This window comes from Peromyscus maniculatus, chromosome 1 (assembly GCF_049852395.1).
Source record: "Peromyscus maniculatus bairdii isolate BWxNUB_F1_BW_parent chromosome 1, HU_Pman_BW_mat_3.1, whole genome shotgun sequence".
Classification (NCBI taxonomy): domain Eukaryota; kingdom Metazoa; phylum Chordata; class Mammalia; order Rodentia; family Cricetidae; genus Peromyscus; species Peromyscus maniculatus.
In genome coordinates this window covers 9,070,608-9,097,856 of record NC_134852.1, presented here as the reverse complement: position 1 = coordinate 9,097,856, position 27,249 = coordinate 9,070,608, and the positions used below count along the sequence as shown (strand labels likewise).

The 27,249-nt window shown below is 41.8% G+C and overlaps 1 protein-coding gene across 2 annotated transcripts; it reads left to right on the top strand.

Moving 5' to 3' along the window:
- Nucleotides 1–296: 296 nt before the first annotated feature.
- LOC121826258 (leukocyte immunoglobulin-like receptor subfamily A member 2) lies at nucleotides 297–27,249 on the top strand. Of its 2 annotated transcripts, XM_076569096.1 has the most exons (11): nucleotides 297–544; nucleotides 783–818; nucleotides 2,109–2,384; nucleotides 3,782–4,069; nucleotides 8,670–8,954; nucleotides 17,062–17,349; nucleotides 23,206–23,310; nucleotides 23,397–23,439; nucleotides 23,601–23,638; nucleotides 23,852–23,904; nucleotides 23,988–27,249. In XM_076569096.1, exons 1-11 carry the CDS (start codon nucleotides 514–516, stop codon nucleotides 24,150–24,152), a joined length of 1,608 nt encoding a protein of 535 aa, XP_076425211.1. In that variant the 5' UTR covers nucleotides 297–513; the 3' UTR covers nucleotides 24,153–27,249. The 2 variants fall into 2 exon arrangements, with proteins under 2 accessions (XP_076425211.1, XP_076425216.1); XM_076569101.1 differs by lacking the exon at nucleotides 297–544 and having other exon boundaries at nucleotides 2,255–2,384.

The window sequence follows — 27,249 nt, the reverse complement described above, 5'->3', positions numbered from 1 at the left end:
ATTTACTGAGAGCATCCACATACTACAGAAGCCTTGGTTCCCAGCATCTTCCCTGGTCCTCCCCTCCCATCTTCCATGTTGTCAGATTTGATGTCTGCCTGTGTCCTTCCAGAAAAATCCAACTCTTCTAGTAGATTCTGCATTTGGGCTCAGTGTTTTCTGGGTGCATCTCACTGTTTTCTCTGAAACACTGGCCACAAATATCTTACATAGGATTTGGTTTCAGCAGGAAACAGCATCACACCTACCCACAACATCTTTGAGAATTTAAAGCCACTACAGGAAGTATATGGAGGAAGCATTGCCTAGCCCAGAGCTTTGGTATAGAATTGAGTTGTCAGAGACAAGTCTTGAGCAAGAGCATATCCTCTTTCTGTTTTGTACTGGATGTCTTCATCCTCGACAGGGGTTCCGGGTTGCAGTCTGGTCTATCCCATGGGTGTGTCCTGCTGTGCAGACTGTATCACCAGTTCTGTTTGCTGTTTATGTGGAGATCTGGCATGAGACTCTGCCATGGGCCTTAGAGCTGCTCTTCTTGGACTTGGTAAGTGAGACAGGTGTCATTATTTTTAGTCACAGTGGTAATGAATACAGAATTCCAGATTTTTAACCTAGGATCTTCTCATAGAAATTTCTCTATGAAGACCTGGCCTGTGCATCAGAAGAGTCTTCCATGGCCTCAGCCTGTTTATCTGGTCTTGGTCTTTTGACCTGAGCTCTGGGTCAGGATCAGTGTATAACAGGACAGACTTCTCTTATCAGATCTTTTGTTTTATTTTCAGGGTTTTTAATGGCACAGAAGATTTGGGCACAATATGGTGAGTCTATTGTCTGTTTTAGTCATGGGAAACTGAGTTTGGCTGGGAATAAAATGGGAGGAGCTTGAAGCCTCTTGAGCAGATTCTGAGATGGGATTTTCATTGGCAGCCACTGGCACACTTACTTAATGATTCGTCCTTACTATTGCAGCCATCTTTGGGGTGGGGATTCTTGACTGTGCTACAGTAATGTTGACATGAGGTCTGACTCAACGGGTATGGAAACAAAGGGCACAGAGGAGATGACAGTCACACACATGTTTCCTCCTGAGGATACAGACATTTGCTTTCAATTAGTTTTCCTTTTCTTCTCATCCTTCTCACCTGGGCTGTGTCTGGCTTTCTTACTGAGTTCTGCCTCTGGGGAGACACATCATTCATGATAAATTCATCATAACTGCTGTCTGTGCGGGTGCAGTACAGGTGGGATTCCTTTGTTTCCAGTGGCTCCCATGTTTTGTGTGGTATTAGAAGTGGGTGTAGATTTTGAGTTTTATATGGAATCAGGAGAGAAAGTAAGACATAGGTCAGTGACTATTTTTTTTTTTTGAGACGGGATTTCTCTGTAGCTTTGGAACCTGTCCTGGATCTTGCTCTGTAGACCAGGCTGCGTATAAATTCAGAGAGATCAGCCTACTTCTGCCTCCCGAGTGCTGGGATTCAAGGCCTGTGCCACCACTGACTGACTATAGTTCAGTGATTTATTGGGATTTCACTCCAGGGAAGTGGGAATGCTGGGTGATAAGAATAGCAACCTGCAGGGTTCATTTCTGGCCTGGTGGGAGATGAGAGAAGTCACTGATATCACTAAGCTATGAGAGTTATTATTTTTTTTAAAGAATATTATATTTAAACTTTTTATTTAATTAACATTTTCCCATTTATTAACATAGCAATCACAGTTTCCCCTCTCTTCTCTCCTCCCATTCCCAACCCAACCTCCCATTCACCTCCTCTTATTTCACTCCTCCTCTGAAAGTTAGTCTCACACTGTTTGGGAACAGTAAAGATGATTAGGCCTCTGGAACTGTGGCACAATATCAATTGTGAAAACTGCGAGACTTCTCTCTGGAGGTGTGCTGGTTAATTTTCTTTCAACATGGTACAAGTTAGAGTCATCTGGGAAGAAGAAACATCAACTGAGGAATTGCCCCCGCCATATTGGCCTGTGGGCATGTCTGTGGGGCATTTTCTTGGTTAGTAATTGTTGTGGGAGCTACTCTATAGCTCCTTGGGAACCTGGTCCTCCTGACATCAGAGGACTAGCTCTCTTTTCCTGTGTCTCTCCAGGGCAACCACCCCAGCCTTCCATCTGGGCAGTTCCAGGATCTGTGATTTCCACAGGCAGTGCTGTGACCATCTTCTGCAGGACTCTTCCAGGAGTGACTATTGTGCGTCTAATCAATGATAAAGTGTATTTTGATTGTACCATACAGGGAGACCAGGAAGTGTGTGAGTTCAGTCTGCAGAATAGGATACACAGCAATGCAGGGGTTTACCACTGTAAATACTACGATGGAAGTAAATGGTCCCAAAATAATGACAAACTGGAGCTGGTGGTGACAGGTGAGTAACTGCCCAAGCACACTGTCCTTCAGACTCAGTCTCTGATGCCTACCTCACTGAACCACATTTGCCCCATCACAGGCCCTGCCCTGTATCTCTGCTCCCATATATGTATCTCTCCCCTCTCCTCTCCTCTCCTCTCCTCTCCTCTCCTCTCCTCTCCTCTCCTCTCCTCTCCTCTCCTCTCCTCTCCTCTCCTCTCCTCTCCTCTCCTCTCCTCTCCTCTCCTCTCCTCTCCCTTCCTCTCCTCCCATTTAATCCTTTCCTTTTCAATTTCCATTTTTCTTGATTTTTTTTTTGTGATAGGTTCTCAAACATTTCAGTACGGCCTTGACCTTGCTGTGTATCCAAACATAATGTTGAGTTTATGTTCCCTCTGCTTCTACTCTCCTAGTACTAGCACTGTTGACCTGGACAATGACACCATTCATATGATGATGGGCATAGAGCACAGGGAACTGTGTATATTAGGGAAGATTTCCCCCATCTATGATTCATCCCCAGACCCTCTGTTTTTGCTTTATGACCCTCCCTCTGTGCTGACCTTGTTCTAGGCTTCCTCCAGAATGGTGATTATAGCCCTTAAGGGCTGGAGTTCATGGAAACTGACAGTAGCGTCCTGTCATACATAGATGGTCTCTATGGTCTTTGTTCATGGAATAATTCAAACATACTTTGTGATCTGTATAGATCGGCAATGCATGAGTCTTCTTTCCTCTTCATCTTTTCTTCTCTCTGGGCAGACTCTGTGAGTTGTAGGCTTAACTTGAATCATGTTTTAAACAACAGGGCTGCACTGTCTGGTTTGGTGTCAACTTGACACAAGTTAGAGTCATCAGAGATGAAGGAGACTCAGTTGAGGAAATGCCTCCATAAGATCCAGTTGTAAGAAATTTTCTCAGGTAGCTATCATGGGGGAGGGCCTAGTACATGGTGGGTGGTGCCATCCCTGGGCTGGAGGCACCCTGGATCCTGGGTTCTGTGAGAATGCAGGCTAACAAGCCATGGGAAGCCAGTAAGTCAGTAAGCAGCACCACGCCATGGCTTCTGCATCTGTTCCTACGTCCAGGATCCTGCCCTGTTTGAGTTCCTGTACTGACTTCCTTTGGTGATGAACAGTAATGGTGAAGGGGAAGCCAAATAAAATATTTGCTCCACAACTTGCTTTTTGGTAATGGTCTTTCATCACAGCAACATAAGCCCTAACTAAGACAAGGATCTTTTCGTAAACTTTTTGAGACAGGGTCTCATCATGTAACTCTGTCTGACCTTGAAATCTCAATATAGAGCAGGTTGTTTTTAAACTCACAACAATCCACCTGCCTCTGTCTATGAAGTGTTCAGATTAAAGGAATTTGCCACCACAAGCAACTAATAGCAGGAACTTTTTCTTCCAGGTGTTTTCATGAAGAAGCCATTCCTTACTGTTGATTCAGGACCTCAGGGATTCTCAGAAATCAATGCAACTCTCCACTGCCACATACATGGTTCCTTTAATATCTTCATCCTCTGCAGAGATGGAAATGCTTCCTTTCCCCAGAACTGTTCACGGCAGGACCACAAGACATTCCTCTTCTCCCCTGTGAGCCTGGAGCACCTGAGGACCTACAGATGCTTTGGGTCTTACAAACACAGTTCCTACTTGTGGTCACTGCCTAGTGAGCCCCTTGAGTTTTCAATCCCAGGTAAGTACGTCTGGTTCTTGTTCCTTATCTCTGTGCTTAGAGAGTCCTCAAGGGATGCCATGTGAGATATGCCACTTCCACTGCATGTCTCCTGTGTGCTGTGTGTTGCACACCACACTGCTATTCTGACTGGAATTGCTCCATTTGCACTATGGACTCTGAACATTACGTATTAATTATATTATTTTGGGGTAGATACAAGAATATTCATCTGGGGAATAGAAGTCCTTACCTATCCTTAATGAGAACCTTCCTGAAAGATGGTGTTCCAGTTGATTGCTGACTATTGTCCTTCAATGTTGCTTTCTGAGTTGTGTGTGTGACAAATATGTCACTATCCAAAAGGACAGAACAATTGGAAGGTATCTCCTAGTTTCTTCATTGAAGGTGATTTTTTAGATTTGAAGAGATCATCTGTTTTTTCTTTTACCTTTTAGAATATGATATAATATGTCATTTCATCCCTCCTTTTTCTTCCTCTAATCCCTCCCCTGTAGCCCCTTGTTTTCTTTCAAATCCATGGCTTCCTTTTACATTAATTGTTGCTACATGAATATATGTATATGTATATGTATATCCATGTATATATTTCTAATATACCCTCCTTAGTCTGTATAATGTTGTTGTATGTTTTCAGAGCTGACCATTTGGCATTGGATAACCTACAGGTGTTCTCCTCCCTGGGGAAGACCATTTCTCTCACTCTCAGAATTCTCAGTTTCCTGTAGTTATTTATGTAGGGTCGAGGCCCCATTGGCTTTCTCCCATCCACTTTCGCATGTCTGTTTTGTTGTCCTTGTGGAGCTCATGTTTAAGCAGTCATGATGAAACTTTATGTGTGTTGCCTCTGACATTAGTAGGTATCACAGTCTCACAACAAACTCCCTCATGCTTTGGTTCTTACACTCTTTCCTCTCCCTCTATCACAATGTAGGGGTTGTTTTGTAGATGCATTGCAACAGAGCTGCACAACTCTGCATTTTGGTTTGTTGTGTTTGTAGTGGTATATGTGATGTGATGTGATGTGATGATGTGATGTGATGATGTGATGTGATGTGATGTGTAACGGTCTTCATCTGTTGTGTCATGAAGTTTCCTTGGTGTGGGACGAGGACTACTCTTATCTGTCCCACCAGCCTTTGTCATCAGAGTGCCCCCTCTGAACAGCCCTCAGTCCAGTGGAGAATGCAGGAAACATTAACACAAGAGAACTCAGAAACAGCAGGTGGCATACAGGAGTGTTGGTGGGGTCTTCTCATACTTAGACATCCACTTCTACGCAACATTTGATGATGGATTTTAATTTTACTGCTGCAGCTGAGAAATCCTCTATGATCTTCAGAACTATATATCCAATGGGATATTTGAAATTTATCTTTGCGAACATTTAGCACACAGCTCAACAAACTCCAGACTGGAAAGCATGCCCACATCCTCCTCACATAAGTTCTTTCTATTCTTATGTGATGAATATGTATATTATATAGATGTATATACACACATACATATATCTATATACAGACACAAACCCAGACAGACAGACACACAAACATATATGTATACCGATTTCATATAGGAGACAAAACATACACCATTTGAGCCTGATTTTTTTTTGCTCAATATGAGGACATTTTCATGTTCTTGTAAATTATATCAGTTCATCTTTCTGTCTGAATAAATCCCCATTCTCTGTATATCCAACTGATATAGTATAGTATAGTATAGTATAGTACAGTATAGTACAGTACAGTATAGTACAGTACAGTATAGTATAGTATAGTATACTATAGTACAGTATAGTATAGTATAGTACAGTACAGTATAGTACAGTACAGTACAGTATAGTATAGTACAGTACAGTATAGTATAGTATAGTATAGTACAGTACAGTATATTATAGTATAGTAAAATACAGTACAGTATAGTACAGTACAGTATAGTACAGTACAGTATAGTATAGTACAGTACAGTACAGTATAGTACAGTATAGCATAGTACAGTATAGTACAGTACAGTATAGTATAGTATAGTACAGTACAGTATAGTATAGTACAGTATAGTATAGTATAGTACAGTACAGTATAGTATAGTATAGTACAGTACAGTACAGTATAGTATAGTACAGTACAGTACAGTATAGTATAGTATAGTATAGTACAGTATAGTATAGTACAGTATAGTATAGTATAGTACAGTATAGTATAGTACAGTACAGTATAGTATAGTATAGTACAGTATAGTATAGTATAGTACAGTACAGTATAGTATAGTACAGTACAGTATAGTATAGTACAGTACAGTATAGTATAGTACAGTACAGTATAGTACAGTACAGTACAGTATAGTACAGTACAGTACAGTACAGTATAGTATAGTATAGTACAGTACAGTACAGTATAGTACAGTACAGTATAGTATAGTACAGTACAGTATAGTATAGTTTTTATTGCTGCAGTGAAACATGTGACTAAAGCAACTTAAGGAAGTCACAGTTCACTTTATTGCAGTTTGAGGGACTCGAGGTGCATCCATCATGGTGGGAAGGCGTGGTGGCAGGAATTTGAGGCAGGTGGTCACATCACATCAGCAGAGGCTGAGGCTGCCCGAGCTCAGCTACCTTTCTCCTTTTTTAATGCAGTGACCCAAGCTCTGGAATGGTGCTTCTCACTTTTAGGGTGGGTGCTCCCACCTCAGTGAATCTAATCAGTCTGCTCTCTCACAGGCAGGGCCAGAGATGACCTGAATCTGGGCTACCCCTCACTGACATGCCCAGAAGCTTGTCTCCCAGGTACATCCTGCCAACCACCAACACAAGTGTATTTTCTTTTTAATAACACAAGTTTTTTGATTAGAACATATGGTGATATTTTATTTGTGCTGAAATGTGATTTTATTTGTATGTTAATAAATAAAGTTGCCTGGGGGTCAGAAATAATAGCAAACCATATCAGAAGCAGGGCGGTGGTGGTGCACGCCTTTAATCTGATCACATGGCAGGCAGAGTTTGTGTGTTCAAGGACATAGCCAGCATGGGACACACACCTTTTATCTCATACCAACCATAGAAGACCTGGAGGTCTGTATAGACAGGCAGTGATGAGGAGGTCATGTGGTTGGGTTTACAACCAATGAGAAGGCAGAACAGAAAGTCAATAAAAAGACAGACACACAGGAAGTAGGTCTCTTTCTCAGGGGAAGGACGGCAGTGGCAGCGAAGGGTAAGAAGGTGGTTTTAGTCTCAGCTCTTAGCTACTGCTCAGACCTCTTGGGCTTTTAACTCTGTGTTTGACTCTGTGTTTCTTATTTAATAAGACTGTTACATCTACAAGGGCACAGAAAGTATTTTCCTCAAGCATCTTTCCACATGTGCCGTTCTTCTTGGTTCTCACGGTTGCCCTCCCTCTCTTCCCTCTCCCGGGTCCCTTCTCTGCTGCCAACTGTTTTCCTTCCTCCCATAGTTCTTCCCACTTCTGCTTTTCTCTTCTTTCACATTTAAACCACAATGTGAGTGGTGTATGGTTTGTGTGTGTGCATGTACACAAGGGTGTGGGTGTGTATGCACACATGAGGAGTCCAGAGCAAGGTGTCCAAGTGTCTTCCTTTCCCATTCTCCGCCATATTTCCCTGAGATAGGATCTATCACCTAACCTGAAACTTGCTGATTTGGTTCAGCTGACTGACCACTGGGCTCTTGAGCCTCTTCTGTCCCCACTCCCCAGTGTTACAAGTATGTACAGCCATGCTTCCATGTATGCTTGTATGTGTGTGGATGCTGGAGATTTGAACTCAGATCCTCAAGCTACAAGTATAAGAGAGTATGCTTATCTACTGAGCCATCTCACCAGCCTTTTGTCTTCTTTCTTTTTAATCATGTGGTTTTTGTTTTGGTTTTTTGAGACAGGTTTCTCTGTGTAACCAAGGCTGTCCTGGAACTCACTCTGTAGCCCAGGCTGGCCTCAAACTCTCAGAGATCCACCTGCCTCTGCCTCTGCCTCTCAAGTGCTGGCATTAAAGTCATGTGTCATGACTGACTGTCTCAATTAACTTTTAAATTAAAATTTCAGGCCAAGTGTGATGGCACACACACTTTTTTAATCTCAGCACTCAGATCTCTATTCACAGCCACATGTGGTATTATTATTGCTGCTTATCTCCCCCAGGATAGTCCTCATTGCTGCTTTCCTGTTACATAATCTCATTACACTTTCAATTTCCTATGGATCCTGAGTTTTCTTTTTCTCATGATCCCCTTCTTAGTTTCAAATCATACAAATACAAACATGCACATGCATACAGACACACAGACACACACACACACACAGTCACTATGTCAGAACTATGTCTGAAGATCAATTCTGAAAACAGTGAGACTTCTCTCTGGAGGTGTGCTGGTTAGTTTTCTTTCGACATGGCACAAACTAGAGTCCTCTGGGAAGAAGGAACATCAACTGAGGAATTGCCCCCACCATATTGGCCTGTGGGCATGTCTGTGGGGGCATTTTCTTGGTTAGTAATTGTTGTGGGAGCTATTCTATAGCTCCTTGGTAACCTGGCTTTCCTTTCTTCAGGTGACTAGCTCTCTTTTCCTGTGTCTCTCCAGGTCCACCACCCCAGCCTTCCATCTGGGCAGTTCCAGGATCTGTGATTTCCACAGGCAGTGCTGTGACCATCTTCTGCAGGACTCCTCCAGGAGTGACCAGAGTGTGTCTAACCCATTTTGTACCGGATGGAGAGTGGTTTGATTGCACCCCACAGGGAGCCCAGGAGGTGTTTGAATTCAGTCTGCAGAATATGACACAAGGCGATGCTGGGATGTACTACTGTGAACACTCCAAGGGAGGCAAATCGCCACAATTTAGTGACAAACTGGAGCTGGTGGTGACAGGTGAGAAACTGCCCAAGCGCACTGTCCTTCAGACTCAGTCTCTGATGCCTACCTCACTGAACCACATTTGCCCCATCCCAGGCCCTGCCCTGTGTCTCTGCTCCCATATATGAATCTCTCCCCTCTCCTCTCATCTCTTTTTTACCCCCCTCCCCTTCTCTCTTCACCTCCCCTGCCCTCCCCCACCACTCTCTTTTTCTTCTCTCATTTCATCCTTTCCTTTTCAATTTCCATTTTTTTGGCAGTTTTTGGAGACAGGTTCTCAAGTATCTCAGTCTGGCCTTGACCTTGCTGTGTATCCAAACAAATCTTGTACTTATGACCCCTCTGCTTCTAGTCTCCTAGTACTGTCATGATAGAGGTGGACAATGACACCATTCATGTGGTGATGATTATAGGCCCCGGGCATTGTGTATATTAGGCAAGAACTTGACCAAGACTCATCCCCAGACCCTCCGGTTTGATTTGTGACCCTCCCTCTGTGCTGACCTTGTTCTAGGTTCCTTTCAGAACAGTACTTAAATCTCCTAAAGGATGGAGTTCATGGGAATCAACAGCAGCCTTCTGTATATACATAGACACTCTCTATGGTCCTGGTTCATGGAAAATGATACAAACATGTTTTGTGATCTGTGGGGCATTTACCCACCACCCCCACAGCTTCTCAGAGTTTTCTTGAGTGCAATCAGCAGGAAATATTAGATAGAAGGATTTATAGCGGAGAATCTTGCGGAGATAAACAGAAAATAAAGGATAGCCTCGAGAGGGCCTGGAACCTATTCCTTTGGGCCCGGACTGTCTCTGGCCCAGGGTTTTTATAGAGATGCCAAGGGGTGGAGCAAAAGACCTCCTCTCCCAGCACAGCCAAGTGCAGACCATCTCAGACACCTGCACTCAGGCCCGTGGTCCTGATCATCCTCTAATTTGATGTAAAGCCACAGGTCCCCCCTTCTTAATATATAAAAAAATAACTATTAATGGCTTACAGCAATCTCCATAGCTGTTACACCTCCAAGTATGGGAGTAGAGGATGATATACATGGCATTTCTCTTTTGAATTAGGTCCAAGGTGACTACAGCAGTCTTAGCTGCCTCAAGCCATTTCTAAACCAAAAACTCTTAAGGCGACTACAAACTTAAAGAATCCTTTAGCTTCATCATTACCATTAACAGGTTAACATAAATATTGCTATACATAGTCACAATTCTCTCAATCTTACAACTCAAAGCAAACTCTTAACAGAACCATTTGAATTAGCATATATGGTGCTATATATAGTTAACAATTTTCTCCGTCTTACAACTTTAACTCAGTCATTTGAATTTTCTTGTTAACAGAACATAGGAAAAACTTCGATGTATTCACATCAAACTTAAACATTTCTTCAACTCCACAAAACCAGGGTGCATTAATATCAATAGGTTTCTTCGAACATAATTCAATCTCATAGCTCCCTTTTCTTTATAATTTTTAAACAAAAGCTCAAACCTAGTTAGAGGAACCCAAACTTATACAATTCCTACCAACCCATATTGAAAAGCAATATTTTCAATCTAACCATTAACACTTTGAAAACTTTTAGCAAAACATCCAAAAGCAGTTTCTTAAAAAACTCTTTACACACTTTAAAAGTAGTCTCTTAGTATACCTCATTTGCATTTCTTACTAACAAAACATGACATTAATCCACTCAAACAATTTAAATTAAATAGACTAAGGAATATTAACTCTCCCTTTTCTATATAATTTTTTAAGCAAAATCTTAAGCCTACTTAGAAAACCCAAACTTTTCCATTTAAACAGTTCCATTTGTAACACAAAACCAGTTCCATAAGTAATTCCATTTTTACATAAACAGTTCTACAAAACAATTTATAAATCACCAGCTAATAAAGCATATATGCATATACAAAATTGCATCTTGATTCTAAGTAGAAATACATTTCTTCATTTAAACAGTCCATTTGTAACCCAATTCCAGAAAACAGTTCCTAGGGTCATTACTTTAAGTAAGCTCAAAATTGTCTCATTGCAGTGAAATCGCTATTGTTCATTTCATTTAAGTATCAAAATTCAAATGATAAATTTTGGTACTAGCCTTCCAAATTTGAAGAAATCCATAACCAAAATCTTTTTGTAATTTTATCTCATTTTAAGTTCAAAAAGTTCAAACAACAAATAAATTCTTGTATCAGGCTTTCACTTCCAAATATGAAGAGACGTTTTACAACCAAAACTTTTTGCCCGTTAACAATTTTAGTTCAAACAAGCATCTCTGCAACTTTTGTTCTCACAGACATTTTTAGTTATAGTAATATTTTAAATAGCACCGTTTTTGCTGTTAGCCCAGGTTTTTCTGTGCTGCGTTGATATTCCACGGATCTCAGCTGCGGATGCCTTGTGCTGGTTCTGGCATCCGCCATTCTTAGCTTCTTAGTGGCTTCTGGAGCTTTTGAAACCATTCAGACTGCCTACTTTGCAGTCTACTAGGACACTATCTCCTGTGTCTCAGGTGTTTTCACCATATACATTAATAGACTCACACTTAACATTTACACTTTTTCACAAACTCACATATAACATTTTTTGCCTTGCAAAGTATTTAGACTCATATTCAAAACATTTACACGTTTTTACAAACTCACATCCAACATATTAACATCTACTTATTTATACTTTAAGGAAACTATAGAACTACTTTAGCAAATGTATTTCTTATTAATTCTTATATACTTATATTCATTCCATCTTATTTCTTATTTAAACTTACATTTACAACTAGTATCTTTACTTCTTACAAGCTTATTACTACATGTCTTAAGACTACCTTAGATACTTCTTGCAAGCTTATATTCTTAAAGGAACTCTACAGATCTATTTTACAAACTTATATAGGGCTACCATTAGCATATATTTAACTTAGCAAACACCTAAAGATTTCTTAACACAGCTCTAACAAGACAGAATTTTTACAAACTCACATATCTAATTTTCGTCTTTCTACTTCTAACTCTTAATTATTATCACCATCTCTATTAGAAAGATTCTCTTAACTAGACAGGAAGTACGTACATCATTTCTAGAGTTTAGAGTTTATAGTCAGCTTTGTTATAAAGCACTGGGATTTAGTGAGTGTTGTCATTATAGAGTTGTGATACTTGTTGCTAGGGGATTTTAACATTCTTGGTATGACGCCACACTCCAAAGTTACCAGTTCTCTCAGACATTCCTGACCGGCAGAGATGCACTGTCAGCGGTAGACAGTTTTTAACTAGAGGCTGTCCCTTCACCCAAATTCATAATAGTTCCCCTAAATGCCTCAATTCAGACAAACATTTCTATTACAGCAGCACTTTTGGTTTGTTCTATGGAAAAACTTCACTTCACGCTGAGGGTGAAATTACTGTATTTAGCTTCTGTAAAGCTCTTCGCCAATACTGCCCAGCTATTAGGCGATATAAAGTATTTTTCTAAAGGAACTAGTAAAGCCAAAAGCAGCACAGCTCTGAACTCTGTTTCCTCACTGTTTGCATTAAACCAGTGACAAAACTCAGAAACACTAATCGAGCCACTTTCATTCTGGTTCTTTTATAGGGAATGTCATTGAGCTGACTTTTCTTAGTTCCACGCTCCTTACCAGATGCTCCGGTAACCACCGAGCTTCATTCTCCTCTTGTGAAAAAACACAAACATGTCCTCGACCCCATATTAACACAGGATCAGGACCCTTCCATAATCCCGAGCAGGGATCTTTCCATTTCATTTGAGTTTCAGGATTTAGTATTTTCACTTCATTAGCTTTAACTCTGGATGTTATTGCAGCTGTAATATTTAGCATTGTTTTTTTTTATAAGGAACTTTTAGGTGAAGCAACTCTTTTGTAAAACAGCTAGATTTTCTGAAGTTTGTTTCTTATCTATAAAGCAGTCATTTCTTTTTGAAAGCCTGTTTCCTTGTATCCTTATTAGATTTGCAAAGGAATTACTCATTGCAGGCAGTTTGTTCAAAAGACAAAGAACTTTTTTAATTTCAACATAAGTTTCTTCATATCTAAGACAATGTTCAGTGTATAAACTGCTTTCCCTTGCTTTAAAGGATTTTAAAGTGACTTGTTTGCTCTTATAGGTAGCTTTTTGTCATCCAACTACCGTAAAAACACTGCGCAGCTATTAGGGTAAATAAGGCATTTTACCAACAGAGCCCCAAACCGTGAAGCACCTAGTTCCGTATTCTTTCAATTTTTCATTGGAACTGACACTTAAACCCTTAGACGGTTTTCCTCCTTATTCTTTTAAAAGCTGTATTTTAAGTTTACCATAAACGTATTTTCGAGCTGACAAAAGTGTTTCAGAGCAATTCCGCCATCTGTAGTGGAAAAACTACCTTTCCCAGAATGCATTTCCCTTATATCAGTCCCTTATATCAGTCCTTTATATCATTTTCCTTATATCAGTCATTTCCCATAGTTCTTTTTGGGTCTGAGAGCCAACTGGTTCTCTTTTACTAGACTTGCCCGGGAGGTTTGAACAGTCTCTTGCCTTTGCAACGCGAGATTTGAACAAGCATTTTACATTTTCAGCTATGGCACATTGGGAGATTCCCATTCTCTCCTCAGCTGGCTTCAACAGGTGTCTCTCCTTCATTAGACAATGGCCCCCAAATCAGAACTGCACCTGCCTCCTTAGCCCACATTGAGGCTGGCATTTCTGATAGCAACTTTCCTCGGGGCTTGTGTTTGTTTTAGCCAGTCAGTGAAAAACAAGATCATTTACAACAGCTTTTCCATAGCTCCTTCAGAGAGATTTTCTCCCACTGATCTTATTCTCATTTTGCTTGTTCCCCCCCCCCAGATGCAGAGCTTCAAGTATCTGTCTGCGGCTCTGTACCTCTGCTAGCTGCTTTTGGAGGTAGGGGCTTTTTTTTTCTCCCCCCAAATCTGCCTCAAATTCTAGCAGCTTTTTCAGGTCATGCATTTTCTGGGGAGGTATCTGTCCCTTCTGTTTCTTCAGAGTCTTTCTCTCAGACAGTTCCCAGTTTGGTCTCAGTTTAACCCCTCTGCTCCAGAAACATTTTCCGACACTACAGTGGTGGCTTTCCCTGCTACTGAAGGTAGGGGCTTTAGTTCGTTTCTGTTTTCAGGGTCTGTGTTATTTGCGTACAGACTGAAAATCTAACAAGGGAGGTTTTTTGCCATCTCTAAACTCCCATTAGGACGGGAGTTTTGCCTCATCAGGCCTTCACCTGGTCCAGTCCCCCAGTGGGTTGCACTTGCTTGTGTGGGTGCTCAAGGACAGAGCTTATGCCAGAGGCAATCACCCCTCAGGGCTACACTCCCTCATCTCAGTGAGTCAGTTGGAACAAAGCTTTTCTCAAGAGATGCTTTCTTCGATAGAAAAGAGAGCTTGACTCCTGGATAGTTCTCTTCTGCCCTGGCTGGGCTCTTTCCCCAGACAGCATTCTGACTCGGCAGCACAACTACTTCAGACACAGTTCAGCTTTACTGCTTTCCCAGAAATGTCCTTTCTCTGATAGGAAAGCTTTTTCTCAGATTTCTTTTTACAGTTGTGGACCTATCAACCGGGACTTGTAGGAAAGCAGACAACTGTGCCGTCCCACCAGCTTTAGCTTTGTTTGTTCATTAGCAATCTTCCCCTGGGTCTACACCTTCCTGCCTCAGCTCTGTGCTCCAGGAAGTTTGCAACTGCAGGAACCCTAGTATCCCCGAAATGCACTCCAACTCAGAGACGCTGGCCAGTCACCTCAGGGTTTTTGCTCAGAAGCGAGGATACAATGCTAACAGTTTGCGTCGCTACAGGGGATCTTTGCATTAAGACGATTAGGAGCACCTTTTCATTCTGAAATGCTCACTCAAAACCTTTGCTGCCTCAGCTCGGCTGTAACTGAAAAGCTTGGTTTTTCTGCTTTTCTCAGGCAAAGTTTCCTGCCCTTTGGGGCTCTCTATAGCTCTTCACCCTTACTCTCCCCAAGTGTTTTCCTCAGGGTACTCTGACCCACTGTCTTTTACTAGCTTGAAGAGACAGAGCTTAGAAAAGGTTTTTAGGAACTTGTTCCAGCCTCCTGCATTGCAGGGATGATTTTTAAAGCTTGAAAGAGAACTTAGAGGTTTTGCTGTCTTAAGTTTGTTTTTCCTTAGAGCTAATCACAGGAGGTCCCCATACTAATATCTTCAGGTGATTCTAATTTTTGTCCTTCTGAGAAAGTTAAAGGCTTTAGTTTTTTAAGTTTAAGAGCTTTTGAGAAAGATTAAGGCTTTTTAGAGAGATTTTTCTCCCAAAATTTTCCAAGAAAAGCTTTATAGTTTAAGAGAAAGATTTTTTTACCCCCAGGAGAGAGACCAACATTTCCCAAAACTTCCCAACTTTAAACTTTGACTTCTTACACCCCCATTTTTGCCTCAAGGAGAAATTACTTTCTCCTGCCGCTTGGACTTAGCATTTCAGCTGTCCCCAGGTCAAAAGCTTCCAAAGGAAACTTTTTCTTCCCCATAAGCTCAGAGAAGAGCTTTTTTACTACCCGTAAAGCCCAAAGAAAGATTTCCCCCCCAGTTTGCTTTCAAAGCCCCCAAAGTTAGAATATTGAAGAGTTTTTCTGTCTAGTTGCCTTACTTATTTTTTCCTACACAATCTTACACTTCTAAGTTTTTCCTAAACTGTATTACTACCCTATACCTTACTTATTTTTCACAGATAGAAAGTGAGAAAGGGATAGAAGATAGAAAATTTTGACAAGAGAATTTCGCTGCAGCATCGGACATGCTTCCAGTCTGCTTTCCTTTTCTCTCGAGGATAAAACCCCTGCCTCCCAAAAATATATATAAAAATATATATTTTTTCATAACACCGGCATGCCTTTCCACTGGCAGGGCTGACTCAGCACTTTCACCAAAAACTCTAATAAAACTATTGTTTTCCTTTATCTTTAGTCCCTATACATTGTCTTTAGTCCCTGTTCATTTGTCTTTAATCCCCCCTTTTTTTCTTTAGTCCCTTTTTTCTTTTTTCTTTAGTCCCTGTTCATGGTGCCATTCTGTGGAGCGTTTACCCACCACCCCCACAGCTTCCCAGAGTTTTCTTGAGTGCAATGAGCAGGAAATATTAGATAGAAGGATTTATAGCGGAGAATCTTGCGGAGATAAACAGATAGAAAATAAAGGATAGCCTCGAGAGGGCCTGGAACCTATTCCTTTGGGCCCGGACTGTCTCTGGCCCAGGGTTTTTATAGAGACGCCAAGGGGTGGAGCAAAAGACCTCCTCTCCCAGCACAGCCAAGTGCAGGCCATCTCAGACACCTGCACTCAGGCCGGTGGTCCTGATCATCCTCTAATTTGGACCTGCTGGGTAAAGCCACGAGGAACCCGAGAACGGGCTCCCACAGTGATCCCTCTAGATTGGCAATGGATGTTTCAATTCATCTTCATCTTTTCTTCTCTCTGGTCAGACTCTGTGAAATGTAGGCTTATTTTCATCATGTTTTAAATAACAGAGTTGTACTGGATAGTTTAGGGTCAACTTGTGTCCATTTGTTACAAGCTAGAGTCATCAGAGAGGAAGGAGACTCAGTTGAAGAAATGCCTCCATGAGATAGAGCTGTAAGGCATTTCCTCAAGTAGTGATCAATGGGGTAGGGCCCAGCTCAAGATGGGTTGTGCCATTACGGGCTGATGTTTGGTTCTATAAGAAAGCAGGCTGATCAAGCCAGAGGACAACAAGTCAGTTAGCAGCATCTGTCCATGGCCTCTGCATCAGCTCCTGCCTCTAGCATCCTGTCCTGCTTGTGTTCCTGTCCCGACTTCTATCAGTGATGAACAGTAATGCTGAAGTGTAAGCCAGATAAGCCCTTTCCTCCCCAACTTGCTTTTAGTCATGTTTTTTCATCGCATCAACAGAAATCCTAACTAAGACAAGGTTCTTTTTGTAATTTTTTTTGAGACAGGGTCTCACCATGTAACTCAGTCTGGCCTTGAAACCTCGATATAGAGCAGGTTAATTTAAACTCACAACAATACACCTGCCTCTGCCTATGAAGTTTTCAGATTAAAGGAATGTGTCACCACAAGCAACTAATATCAAGGTCTTTTTCTTCCAGGTGTTTATAAGGAGAAGCCATCTCTTACTGTTGATTCAGGACCTCAGGGATCCTCAGAAATCAATACAACTCTCCACTGCCACATACATGGTTCCTTTAATATCTTCATCCTCTGCAGAGATGGAAATGCTTCCTTTCCCCAGAACTGCTCACAGCAGGACCACAACACATTCCTCATCTCCCCTGTGAGCCCAGGGCACAGGAGGACCTACAGATGCTTTGGCTCTAAAAAACACAATTCCTACTTGTGGTCACTGCCTAGTGAGCCCCTTGAGTTTTCAATCCCAGGTAAGTACGTCTGGTTCTTGTTCCTTATCTCTGTGCTTAGAGAGTCCTCAAGGGATGCCATGTGAGATATGCCAATTCCACTCCATGTCTCCTGTGTGCTGTGTGTTGCACACCACACTGCTATTCTGACTGGAATTGCTCCATTTGCACTATGGACTCTGAACATTATGTGTTAATTATATTATTTTTGGGTAGATACAAGAATATTCATCTGGGGAACAGAAATCCTTACCTATCCATAATGAGAACCTTTCTGAATGATGGTGTTCCACGTGATTGCTGACTGTTAACCTCCCATGTTGCTTTCTGAGTTGTGTGTGTGACAAATATATCACTATCCAACAGGACAGAACAATTGAAATAGTATCTCCTAGTTTCCCCATTGAAGGTGGTTTTCAGATCTCAAGAGATCATCTGTTTTTTTCTTTTACCTTTTAGATTATGATATAATATGTCATTCCCTCTCTCCTTTTTCTTCCTCTAAATGCTCCCATGTACCCCCTTGTTCTCTTTCAAATCCATGGCTTCCTTTTACATTAATTGCTGTTACATGCATATATGTATATCCATGTATATATTTCTAATATACCCTCCTTAGTCTGTATAATGTTGTTGTATGTTTTCAGAGCTGACTATTTGGTATTTGATAACCAATTGGTGTTCTCCTCCCTGGGGAAGATCATTTCTCCCTCTCTCAGAATTCCCAGTTCTTTTTTGTTATTTATGTAGGGTCGAGGCCCCGTGGGCTTTCTCCCATCCACTTTCGCATTTCTGTTTTGTTGACCTTGTCCAGCTCATGTTTAAGCAGTCATGTTGGTGAAACTTTATGTGTGTTGCTTCTGACATTAGTAGGAGACACAGTCTCACAACAAACTTTCTCATGCTTTGTCTCTTACAATCTTTCCTCCCCCTCTATCACAATGTAGGGGTTGTTTTGTAGATGCAGCCATTGCATCTGAGCTGCACAACTCTGCATTTTGGTTTGTTGTGTTTGTAATGGTATATGTGATGTGATGATGTGATGTGATGATGTGATGTGATGATGTGATGTGATGTGATGATGTGATGTGATGTGATGTGATGTGATGTGATGTGATGTGATGTGATGTGATGTGTAATGGTCTTCATCTGTTGTGTCATGAAGTTTCCTTGGTGAGGGACGAGTACTACTCTTATCTGTCCCCCCAGCCTTTGTTATCATAGTGCCCCCTCTGAACAGCCCTCAGTCCAGTGGAGAATGTAGGAAACATTAACAGAAGAGAACTCAGAAACAGCAGTGCCAGATTTCTTGGTGGAGGGGACTTATTTCTTTATATCTTAGAACTTCTGGCCCTTAGGGATGTCTTGGGTTTTAAGAGTTGGGACATGTTTCAGGTATGGGGAACAAAGTGCACAGGGCCGTGGAAGTTCCAGTTGGGAACATAGTTGAGATAGACAACTTGGGATAGAAAACATCAAGTGTGCATGGGTTAAAGATGGGAAGATGTACATGAGGAGGCAGGGGGAAGAAATCCCGTGTAGGGTAGTAAATGGGATGACACATGATGAGCTTTTATGTGAGCATGTGGCATACAGGAGTGTTGTTGGGGTCTGCTCATACTTAGACATCCACTTCTATGCAACATTTGATGATGGATTTTAATTTTACTGCTGCAGCTGGGAAATCCTCTATGATCTTCAGAACTATATATCCAATGGGATATTTGAATTTTATCTTTGCACACATTTATCACACATCTCAACAAAGTCCCAGATTGGAAAGCATCCTTGCATTCTCTTCACATAAGTCCTTGTATCCACTGTCCCCTTTGTACTAGAATTTTTCATGGTCCTCTTTTGCCCTCAGTTCTCACATGGCTCATTATCAAACTGTCTTTTGCGTCCTGAAAACACCTTTCAAGTCTTGTTCCTTCTTTGTTACATCATCTCTCTCACCCCAAGATCACCTTTCACCCAGCCTCCTTATTGTCTTTCTTCTTTCTACCCAATATTTTATATCCGTCCATCCCACAGAAAATTCACGTCAAACATTTTTGTAAGTTTCTATCCATTGCACAAAGTGATGAGTTTACAATGACATGTTCCTCAGGTACATCCTGTACTGTGACCATATTCATCTCTGTTACTCTTTTTCCTGTGTTCTCACTCCCACCAGTCTTCTATTCCTACCCAGTCTCTTTCTACTTTATGCCATGAGTATGTATATTATATAGATGTATATGCACACATACATATACCTATATATACATATACAAACACAAACATACAGACACACACATAGAGACACAGACAGCAGACACACATATATTTACACACCAATTCCACAGAGGAGGCAAAACATACACTATTTGAGTCTGATTTTTTTTATTTTATTTTACAATACTCAGTTCTACATATCAGCCACAGATTCCCTTGTTCTCTCCCTTCCTGCGCGCCTTTCCTTCCCCCAGCCCACCCCCCATTCCCACCTCCTCCAGATCAAGGTCTCCCTCAAGGACTGGGATCGACCTGATAGATTGAGTCTGATTTTTTTGCTCAATATGAGGACCCCCATTTTCATATATGGTCTGGCAAATTACATCAGTTATTTCATCTTTGTGTCTGAATAAATCCCCATTCTGTTCATATCCTACTGTTCTAGTACAGTACAGTACAGTACAGTATAGTATAGTATAGTATAGTACAGTACAGTATAGTACAGTATAGTACAGTACAGTATAGTACAGTATAGTACAGTACAGTATAGTACAGTATAGTATAGTACAATACAGTATAGTATAGTACAGTACAGTATAGTATAGTATTGTATTGTATAGTACAGTACAGTATAGTATAGTACAGTACAGTATAGTACAGTACAGTATAGTACAGTATAGTACAGTACAGTATAATCTTTTTATTGCTGCAGTGAAACACATGACTAAAGCAACTTAAGGAAGTCACGGTTTAATTTATTGCAGTTTGAGGGACATGAAGTGCAACCATCATGGTGGGAAGGCATGGTGGCAGGAATTTGAGGCAGGTGGTCAACGTCGCATCAGCAGATGCTGAGGCTGCCTGAGGTCAGCTACCTTTCTCCTTTTTTAATGCATGACCCAAGCTCTGGAATGGTGCTTCTCACTTTTAGGGTGGGTGCTCCCACCTCAGTGAATCTAATCAGTCTGGTCTCTCACAGGCAGGGCCAGAGGTGACCTGAATCTAGGCTACCCCTCACTGACATGCCCAGAAGCTTGTCTCCCAGGTACACCCTCCAACTACCATCACAAGTGCATTTTCTTTTTTAAAAAATGAGATTTTTTTCTTTCATTTTTTTTTTATTAAGAAATTTCCTGCTTATGCACCAGGGATGGATCTCGATTCCCCTGCCTGGGTGCCCCCAAAACTGTTCGAGCCAAACACCTGTCTTCCATATCTAGAGTGCCTAATCCAGTCCCGTGGGGGCTCCATTGCCACCAGTCCACAGTTCATGGGCTTCCACTAGTGGGCCGGTCATCTCTGCACGTCCTCCCATCATGATCTCGACGTCCCTCAGCTGCCCTCTTTCTCATCAATTGGATTCCCGGAGCTCAGCCTGGCGCCTGACCCTGGATCTCCTCATCTGCCTCCATCAGTCACTGGACAAATCCTCTATGATGACAGTTAGGGTATTCACTAGACCAGTCACCAGAGTAGACCAGTCCAGGCACCCTCTGGACCACTGCTTGCAGACCAAGGTGGGGTTAACCTTGTGGATTCCTGTAAGCCTCCCCGGCACCCTTGCTCTTCCTATTCCCATGAGTTTTTTGATTAGGACACACAAAATATTTTCTTTAAGAATCTTTCCACATGTGCCGTTCTTCTTGGTTCTCACGGTTGCCCTCCCCCTCTTCCCTTTTCCGTGTCCCTTCTCTGCTGCCAACTGTTTTCCTTCCTCCCCATAATTCTTCCCACTTTGGTTTTTCTCTTCTTTTAAAAATGTGAGTAGTGTGTGGTTTGTGTGTGTGCATGTACACAAGGGTGTGGGTGTGTATGCACACAGGAGGAGGCCAGAGCAAGGTGTCAAGTGTCTTCCTCTCTCTCTCTCTCTCCACCATATTTCCCTGAGATAGGATCTATCACCTAACCTGAAACTTGCTGATTTGGTTCAGCTGACTGACCACTGGGATCTTAAGCCTCTTCTGTCCCTACTCCCTAGTGTTACAAGTATGTACAGCCATGCTTCCATGTATGCCTGTATGTGTGCGGATTCTGGAGATTTGAACTCAGATCCTCAAGCTACAGGTATAAGCAAGTATGCTCATCTACTGAGTCATCTCACCAGCCTTTTGTCTTCTTTCTTTTTAATCAAATGATTTTTGTTTTGGTTTTTCGAGACAGGGTTTCTTTGTGTAACCTAGGCTGTTCTGTAACTCACTCTGTAGACCACGCTGGCCTCAGAATCACAGAGATCCACCTGCCTCTGCCTCTGCCTCTGAAGTGCTGGCATTAAAGTCATGTGTCACGACTGACTGTCTCAATTAACTTTTAAATTAAAATTCAGGCCAAGTGTGATGGCGCACACACACCTTTAATCTCAGCACTCAGATCTCTGTTCACAGCCACATGTGTTATTATTATTGCTGTTTCCCCCCCCCAGGATAGTCCTCATTACTGCTTTCCTGTTACATAATCTCATTACATTTTCAATTTCCTACGGATCCTGAGTTCTCTTTTTCTCATGATCCCCTTCTTAGTTTCAACATACACACACACACACACTCTCTCTCTCTCTCTCTCTCTCTCTCTCTCTCTCTCTCTCTCTCTCACACACACACACACACACACACTCATACACACACACACACTCTCTCTCTCACACACACACATACAGACACGACCCCCCCCCACAAACACACACACACATTTTAAAAGGAATTTTCATATATGTGTAAAATCATGTGTTATCCTCTGAGTTTGGGTTACTTGGTGTAATATAATGATTTCCAGTTTCTTCCATTTTCTTATGAGTACCATGATTTTATTTTTTCTCTCCAGTTGCATAAAGTTCCAGTCTGTCTAGGGACTTCCTTTTCTTTATCTGCTCATCTGTGGATGGACGTCTAATTTGGCCTGGTTCAATTTTCTGGCTGCTGTGACTAATGCAATAGTGTGTGTGTGAATATGCAAGTCTCTGTTCTGTTGACTTAGAGTTTTCTGCCATTTGCTAAGAGGCTCTGTTCCTTTCATTAAAACAAAACAAAGCAAGACAGTGCATTAATCATTGTGTGCCAATCACTTGACAGGTGTTATTTCATTTAGTCTAGTCATTACAGCTTGCAATGTTTTTCAGTTTTTTTACTCTTGCATGTCACTTTTGACCTCCAATTTTTTTGATAGAATACATCTCCTGTCCCTTCTCCTGATCGTCTGCTCCTGTATGTGGTTCACTCAGGCTCCTGGTCAAGATTAGTGTATGCTCTTTGTAGACTATCTGGGAAGAGTTCTCCTTCAGCCTCAGAGGGCTGGGGGTTTCTTATTCTTTATGGACCATCTCCCCAAATGAACTTTCTTTGGTATTGTATTTGATTTGTCTCATCAGTTGGGTGTGCTGGTGCATCCCTATGATCCCAGCTTTTGGGAGCTGAAGGCAGGATGTTCTCAAGTTTGAAGTCATCCTGGGATACATAGTAAGGCCCTGTGTTTAAAGAGTCATAATAGACATCACCTATGTGATGAGCAACACATGAATTGATTGCTTTAATTATTTCATTTCATAGGTTTTCTAAATGCCTAGTTCTGTGTTTGGTAGAAGGTAGGTACTCAATAAATGTTTGATTGAATGAGTGAATTAATGTAACAGACATTTAATAACAGATCACTACTTTTTTGTAATTCCAGGTCCATCTGTTCACATTGTGGTTTGGGTCTCAGTTGCTGCTGTTTGCTTCCTCCTGTTCCTCCTTCTTCTCTTCATCTGCCTCTGCTGCCATTGTGCCAAATGCAGTATGTCCCAAGAGTCAGGGGGGATTAATCTGGTAGGGGTCTATGGGGAGTGGTGTGTTCTAAGACTGACCTTTGTCTCTCTGTAGGGGCTTCCAATGGTAAGACCAGGAGCCATGTGAAATATAAGAGGTGGGTAAATTTGGACTCTCCCAATAAATACACCCATTCATCTCCATCTAAGATTTTTGTCTGAGTATTGGGGATTGAAGCCAGGGCCCCTATAGCTCCTAAAAATTCTATTTATGTATCATTTCTCAGGCATACTTTAACATTTTTTTCTTTCCACTCAGTTCTAGCACAGCCATGGACATCGAGGAAAAACATAAATGTAAGGTGGAGTGAATTTTGTTGAGGAAAGGGATGCTTGTGGGGCTTAGGAGGTCTTCAGGGAAAAGCAGAAGAGGTGGGAGGTGCCACCTTGCTGTGTGATGTTGCTGTCTTTCCCCTGGGTTCTGTTGGTCATTTCTGAAACATAAAATACAAAACTATATAGTTTAAAGACTCCTGTGAAACAGGCCTACTTTCTCACCTTTCTTTCCAGATGGTGACTTGGAGGGTATTCAGCCTGAGGACTGTAGGAAAGTGGACACACAGGTTAGCCCACCCTACCACCCTGCTCTTCTTTTCCGGACCCCCATCTGTGTATTCTTTTCATGTTTTGTATCTTGTGATGGCAGGTGTCTGCAGCAGAAAACTCACAGGAGGTGACTTATGCACAACTATGCCAAGAGAACTTCAGGAATAACATGAATCCGCTTCCCTCCAATACTCCTCAGGGCACATCTACACATACTTGTGTGTATGCCACCCTCACATTATCCCAAGAGAAGAGTCAGAGCTAAGTGTTCCACTGTTTCTTCAGCACAGGTGGCCTCATGAATGACACTTCTCACATTTTTCAACTCAAGCCATTAGCTGGAGCTCCAACGGACTCAAGTGTAGAGAAGCTTGTTAACTGCAAAGGAACTTGGAGCTTGTAAACATTGCTCAGCAAACTTCTGATTCCTTGTGATTTGCTCACTCATTGATGTACCTGTCAAATGTGTGCTGTGCAACAATCCTTCTGTACATTGTGTGAATAGATGTTGCTATGATTGGTTTAAGAAACAAGCTGACTGGCCAATAGCTGAACAGGATAAATTTGGGTGGGAAAGCCAAATGGAGAATGATGGGATGAGGAAGGGCAGAGTCAGAAGAGACACCTGCCGGATGGAGAATGAGTTGGACACACAAAAAAGGCATAGAGGTAAAAGTCATGAGCACATAGATGAATAGAAATGGGTTAAGTTGTAAGAGCTAGTTAGTAACAAGCGTGAGCTATTGACCAAGCATTTATAAATTATATTGAGTCTCTGAGTCACTTAAATGGGAAGCGGCTGCCAGTTGTTTGGGAGCAGGTGGTCAGGACAGGAAAACTCTCCCTACAGATATGTGCAGATGAGCTTGGGCTCATGTTAACTTAGTAAGACATGAGTTCCATCATCTACTGGAAGAGGCAAGCTGCATAATCTGGACTCCTGGTTGTTAGTATTTCGGAACACCTCAACAGTGTGATCCTTAACTTTAGCTGTCCAGTTGAAGGGTTTTACAATCACCTAGGAGACACACCTGTAGGTGTGCTTTTCAGAGCTGTTCCAGAGATGTTCACCTGTTGTGGAAAGACATACTCTGAGTATAGGTGATATTATTTCATGGGCCGGGGTCTTAGATTGAATAGAAAGGAGAAAGTAAGTGTAACATCATTATTCACTGATCTCTCTCTGCTCCCTGACTATGGCTACAGAATTACCAGCTGTATCATGCTCCTGCCACTGTAACTAGAGGCAATTTCTTCCTCTGTGTTCTTACATCCATGATGGACTACACCTTCAAACTAAGTAAAAATTGGTGATGATTACTCTCAATTGTCAACTTGATGAGATACAGTCTTCTGGGAGACTGGCCTCTGTGCATGCTTGTGAGCGATTATTTTGATTAGGTTAATTGAGGTGGGATGACCTGCCCACTGCATTTCCTGGGTTGAGATTCTGGACTACATAAGAAGGAGATAGTCAATTGAACACAAGTATTTAACGCTTTCTTCTTTTTGGTTGTGGGTACAATACGTTAGATGCCTCAGGCTCCTGCTGCCATGACTTCCTCACCACGATCGACTGTAACCTTGGACTCTCTCTCGAGTTGCTTTTTTTTTTTGGTTTTTCAAGACAGGGTTTCTCTGTGTCGCTTTGCGCCTTTCCTGGAACTCACTTGGTAGCCGAGGCTGGCCTTGAACTCACAGAGATCCGCCTGGCTCTGCCTCCTGAGTGCTGGGATTAAAGGCGTGCGCCACCACTGCCTGGCTCGAGTTGCTTTTTGTCAAGGTGTTTTTTTTAATCACCCAAACAGAAAAAGTAACTAGGACACTCTCTCTTCTTCAACTCGATTTTATCATAGCCACCAGAGAAGTAACTACTAGAGAAAGTGGAGAGGTAGTCACCCACTAGAGATTTTTCAATGAACCTGTGGGTTCCCAGGTGGGTAAAAGCACTCAGGTTTGCTTAAGGAGACCAACAGGCACCAGGGAGAAGTCAAGAATAGGGATAGTTCTTGTCATCACTTGGTACTGTGAATAATACTGAAACAAAAACGGGAGTGCAAGAATCTTTATGAGGTGGTGGTGTTATTTTATTTGTGCACATAGAAGAAGAGGTGATTTGGATAACCTAGTAGACAGGTCTTTTCAAATTTATTTAAGAACATTTATAGTGCTTTCCCTAAAGGCTGAGCCAGTCTATGTTCCCTTCAACAGTGTAAAAGGATTCTCTGTTCTCCACCCCCTTGTCAACCCTTTGTCACTTCCTCTCTTTGGTGATGGACATCCTAACAGGTTTGAGGTGATATCTCATGGTGGCTTTGGTTAGCATTTATAAGATAGTTAGTGATACCAAACACCTTTCTGAATGCTTGCTGGGAAGTTTATATCTTCTTGAAGACAAATAAAATCCAGGTCTTTGTCCATTTTACTTTTTACTAAGTTTTCAGTTAGCATATACAATAATGTGCTTTATTATGACATTTCCACACATCTATATCATTGTACTTTGCTCATACTCCCTCTTCATTATTTTCTTGTGTTTCCACCTCGACAACTGTTTCACTCTCTCAATGCTAGTAACTCTGATGGAGTGCACCAATGACTTATATGGTTATTATGTACAGCACAAGGAGGGGTTAACTAGTCTCAGTGGAAGATCTCTGTAAGGGAGAAGTATCAATTTGAGTCATCATGGAAGAGGAAGTTGTGGCTGCTAGCTTTGCCCATGCTGGCCAAATAATTTGTAAACACTCTTACTTGGACCGGAGGAAGGCTTTGCCATCCCTATGAGTGTGACCTGGGGAAGGCTCTGCCATTTCCATGTGTCTGAGGCACTGGGGTCCTTGACATGGCTGTGTCCATGCCAACAATACACATTCACTCAGGACTTCAACTGTTCCCCACAGAAATGATTGTGTTTCATCATATTCATGTATGAAATTCTTAAAGAATAAAAATTAAGGCAAAAATAAAGCTTTCAATAAATGTTGACAAAAAAAGGTAGGAAGTAGGCATGGTGATGAAATGGCTAAGATCATCTTGTCCTTATTCTATTTTGCGTCTGCCTAGAAACTCCTCAGCCTCCCCTCCCCCCACATAGCCATATCCACTTTGGCAATGCTTTTGGGACTGTTCATGACTCTGACCATGGTACAGATGTATTAACTAGAACAACTGGTGTTTGTGTAGGCTAAAACATAAAACTAAAATAACTAAAAGGAAGTGTAAATCAGAAATAATTGTCAGGCTGGAGAGATGGCTCAGAGGTTAAGAGCACCAACTGCTCTTCCAGAGGTCCTGAGTTTAGTTCCAGAACCCACATGGTGGCTCACAACCATCTGTAATGAGATCTGGCACCCTCTTCT

Coding starts and splice junctions, on each gene's coding strand:
- LOC121826258 (XM_076569096.1), top strand. CDS start 514: ATGGGCCTTAGAGCTGCTCTTCTTGGACTTG. Junction 4,070..8,669: donor CCTTGAGTTTTCAATCCCAG/GTAAGTACGTCT, acceptor GTGTCTCTCCAG/GTCCACCACCCCAGCCTTCC. Junction 23,440..23,600: donor AGCCATGTGAAATATAAGAG/GTGGGTAAATTT, acceptor CTTTCCACTCAG/TTCTAGCACAGCCATGGACA.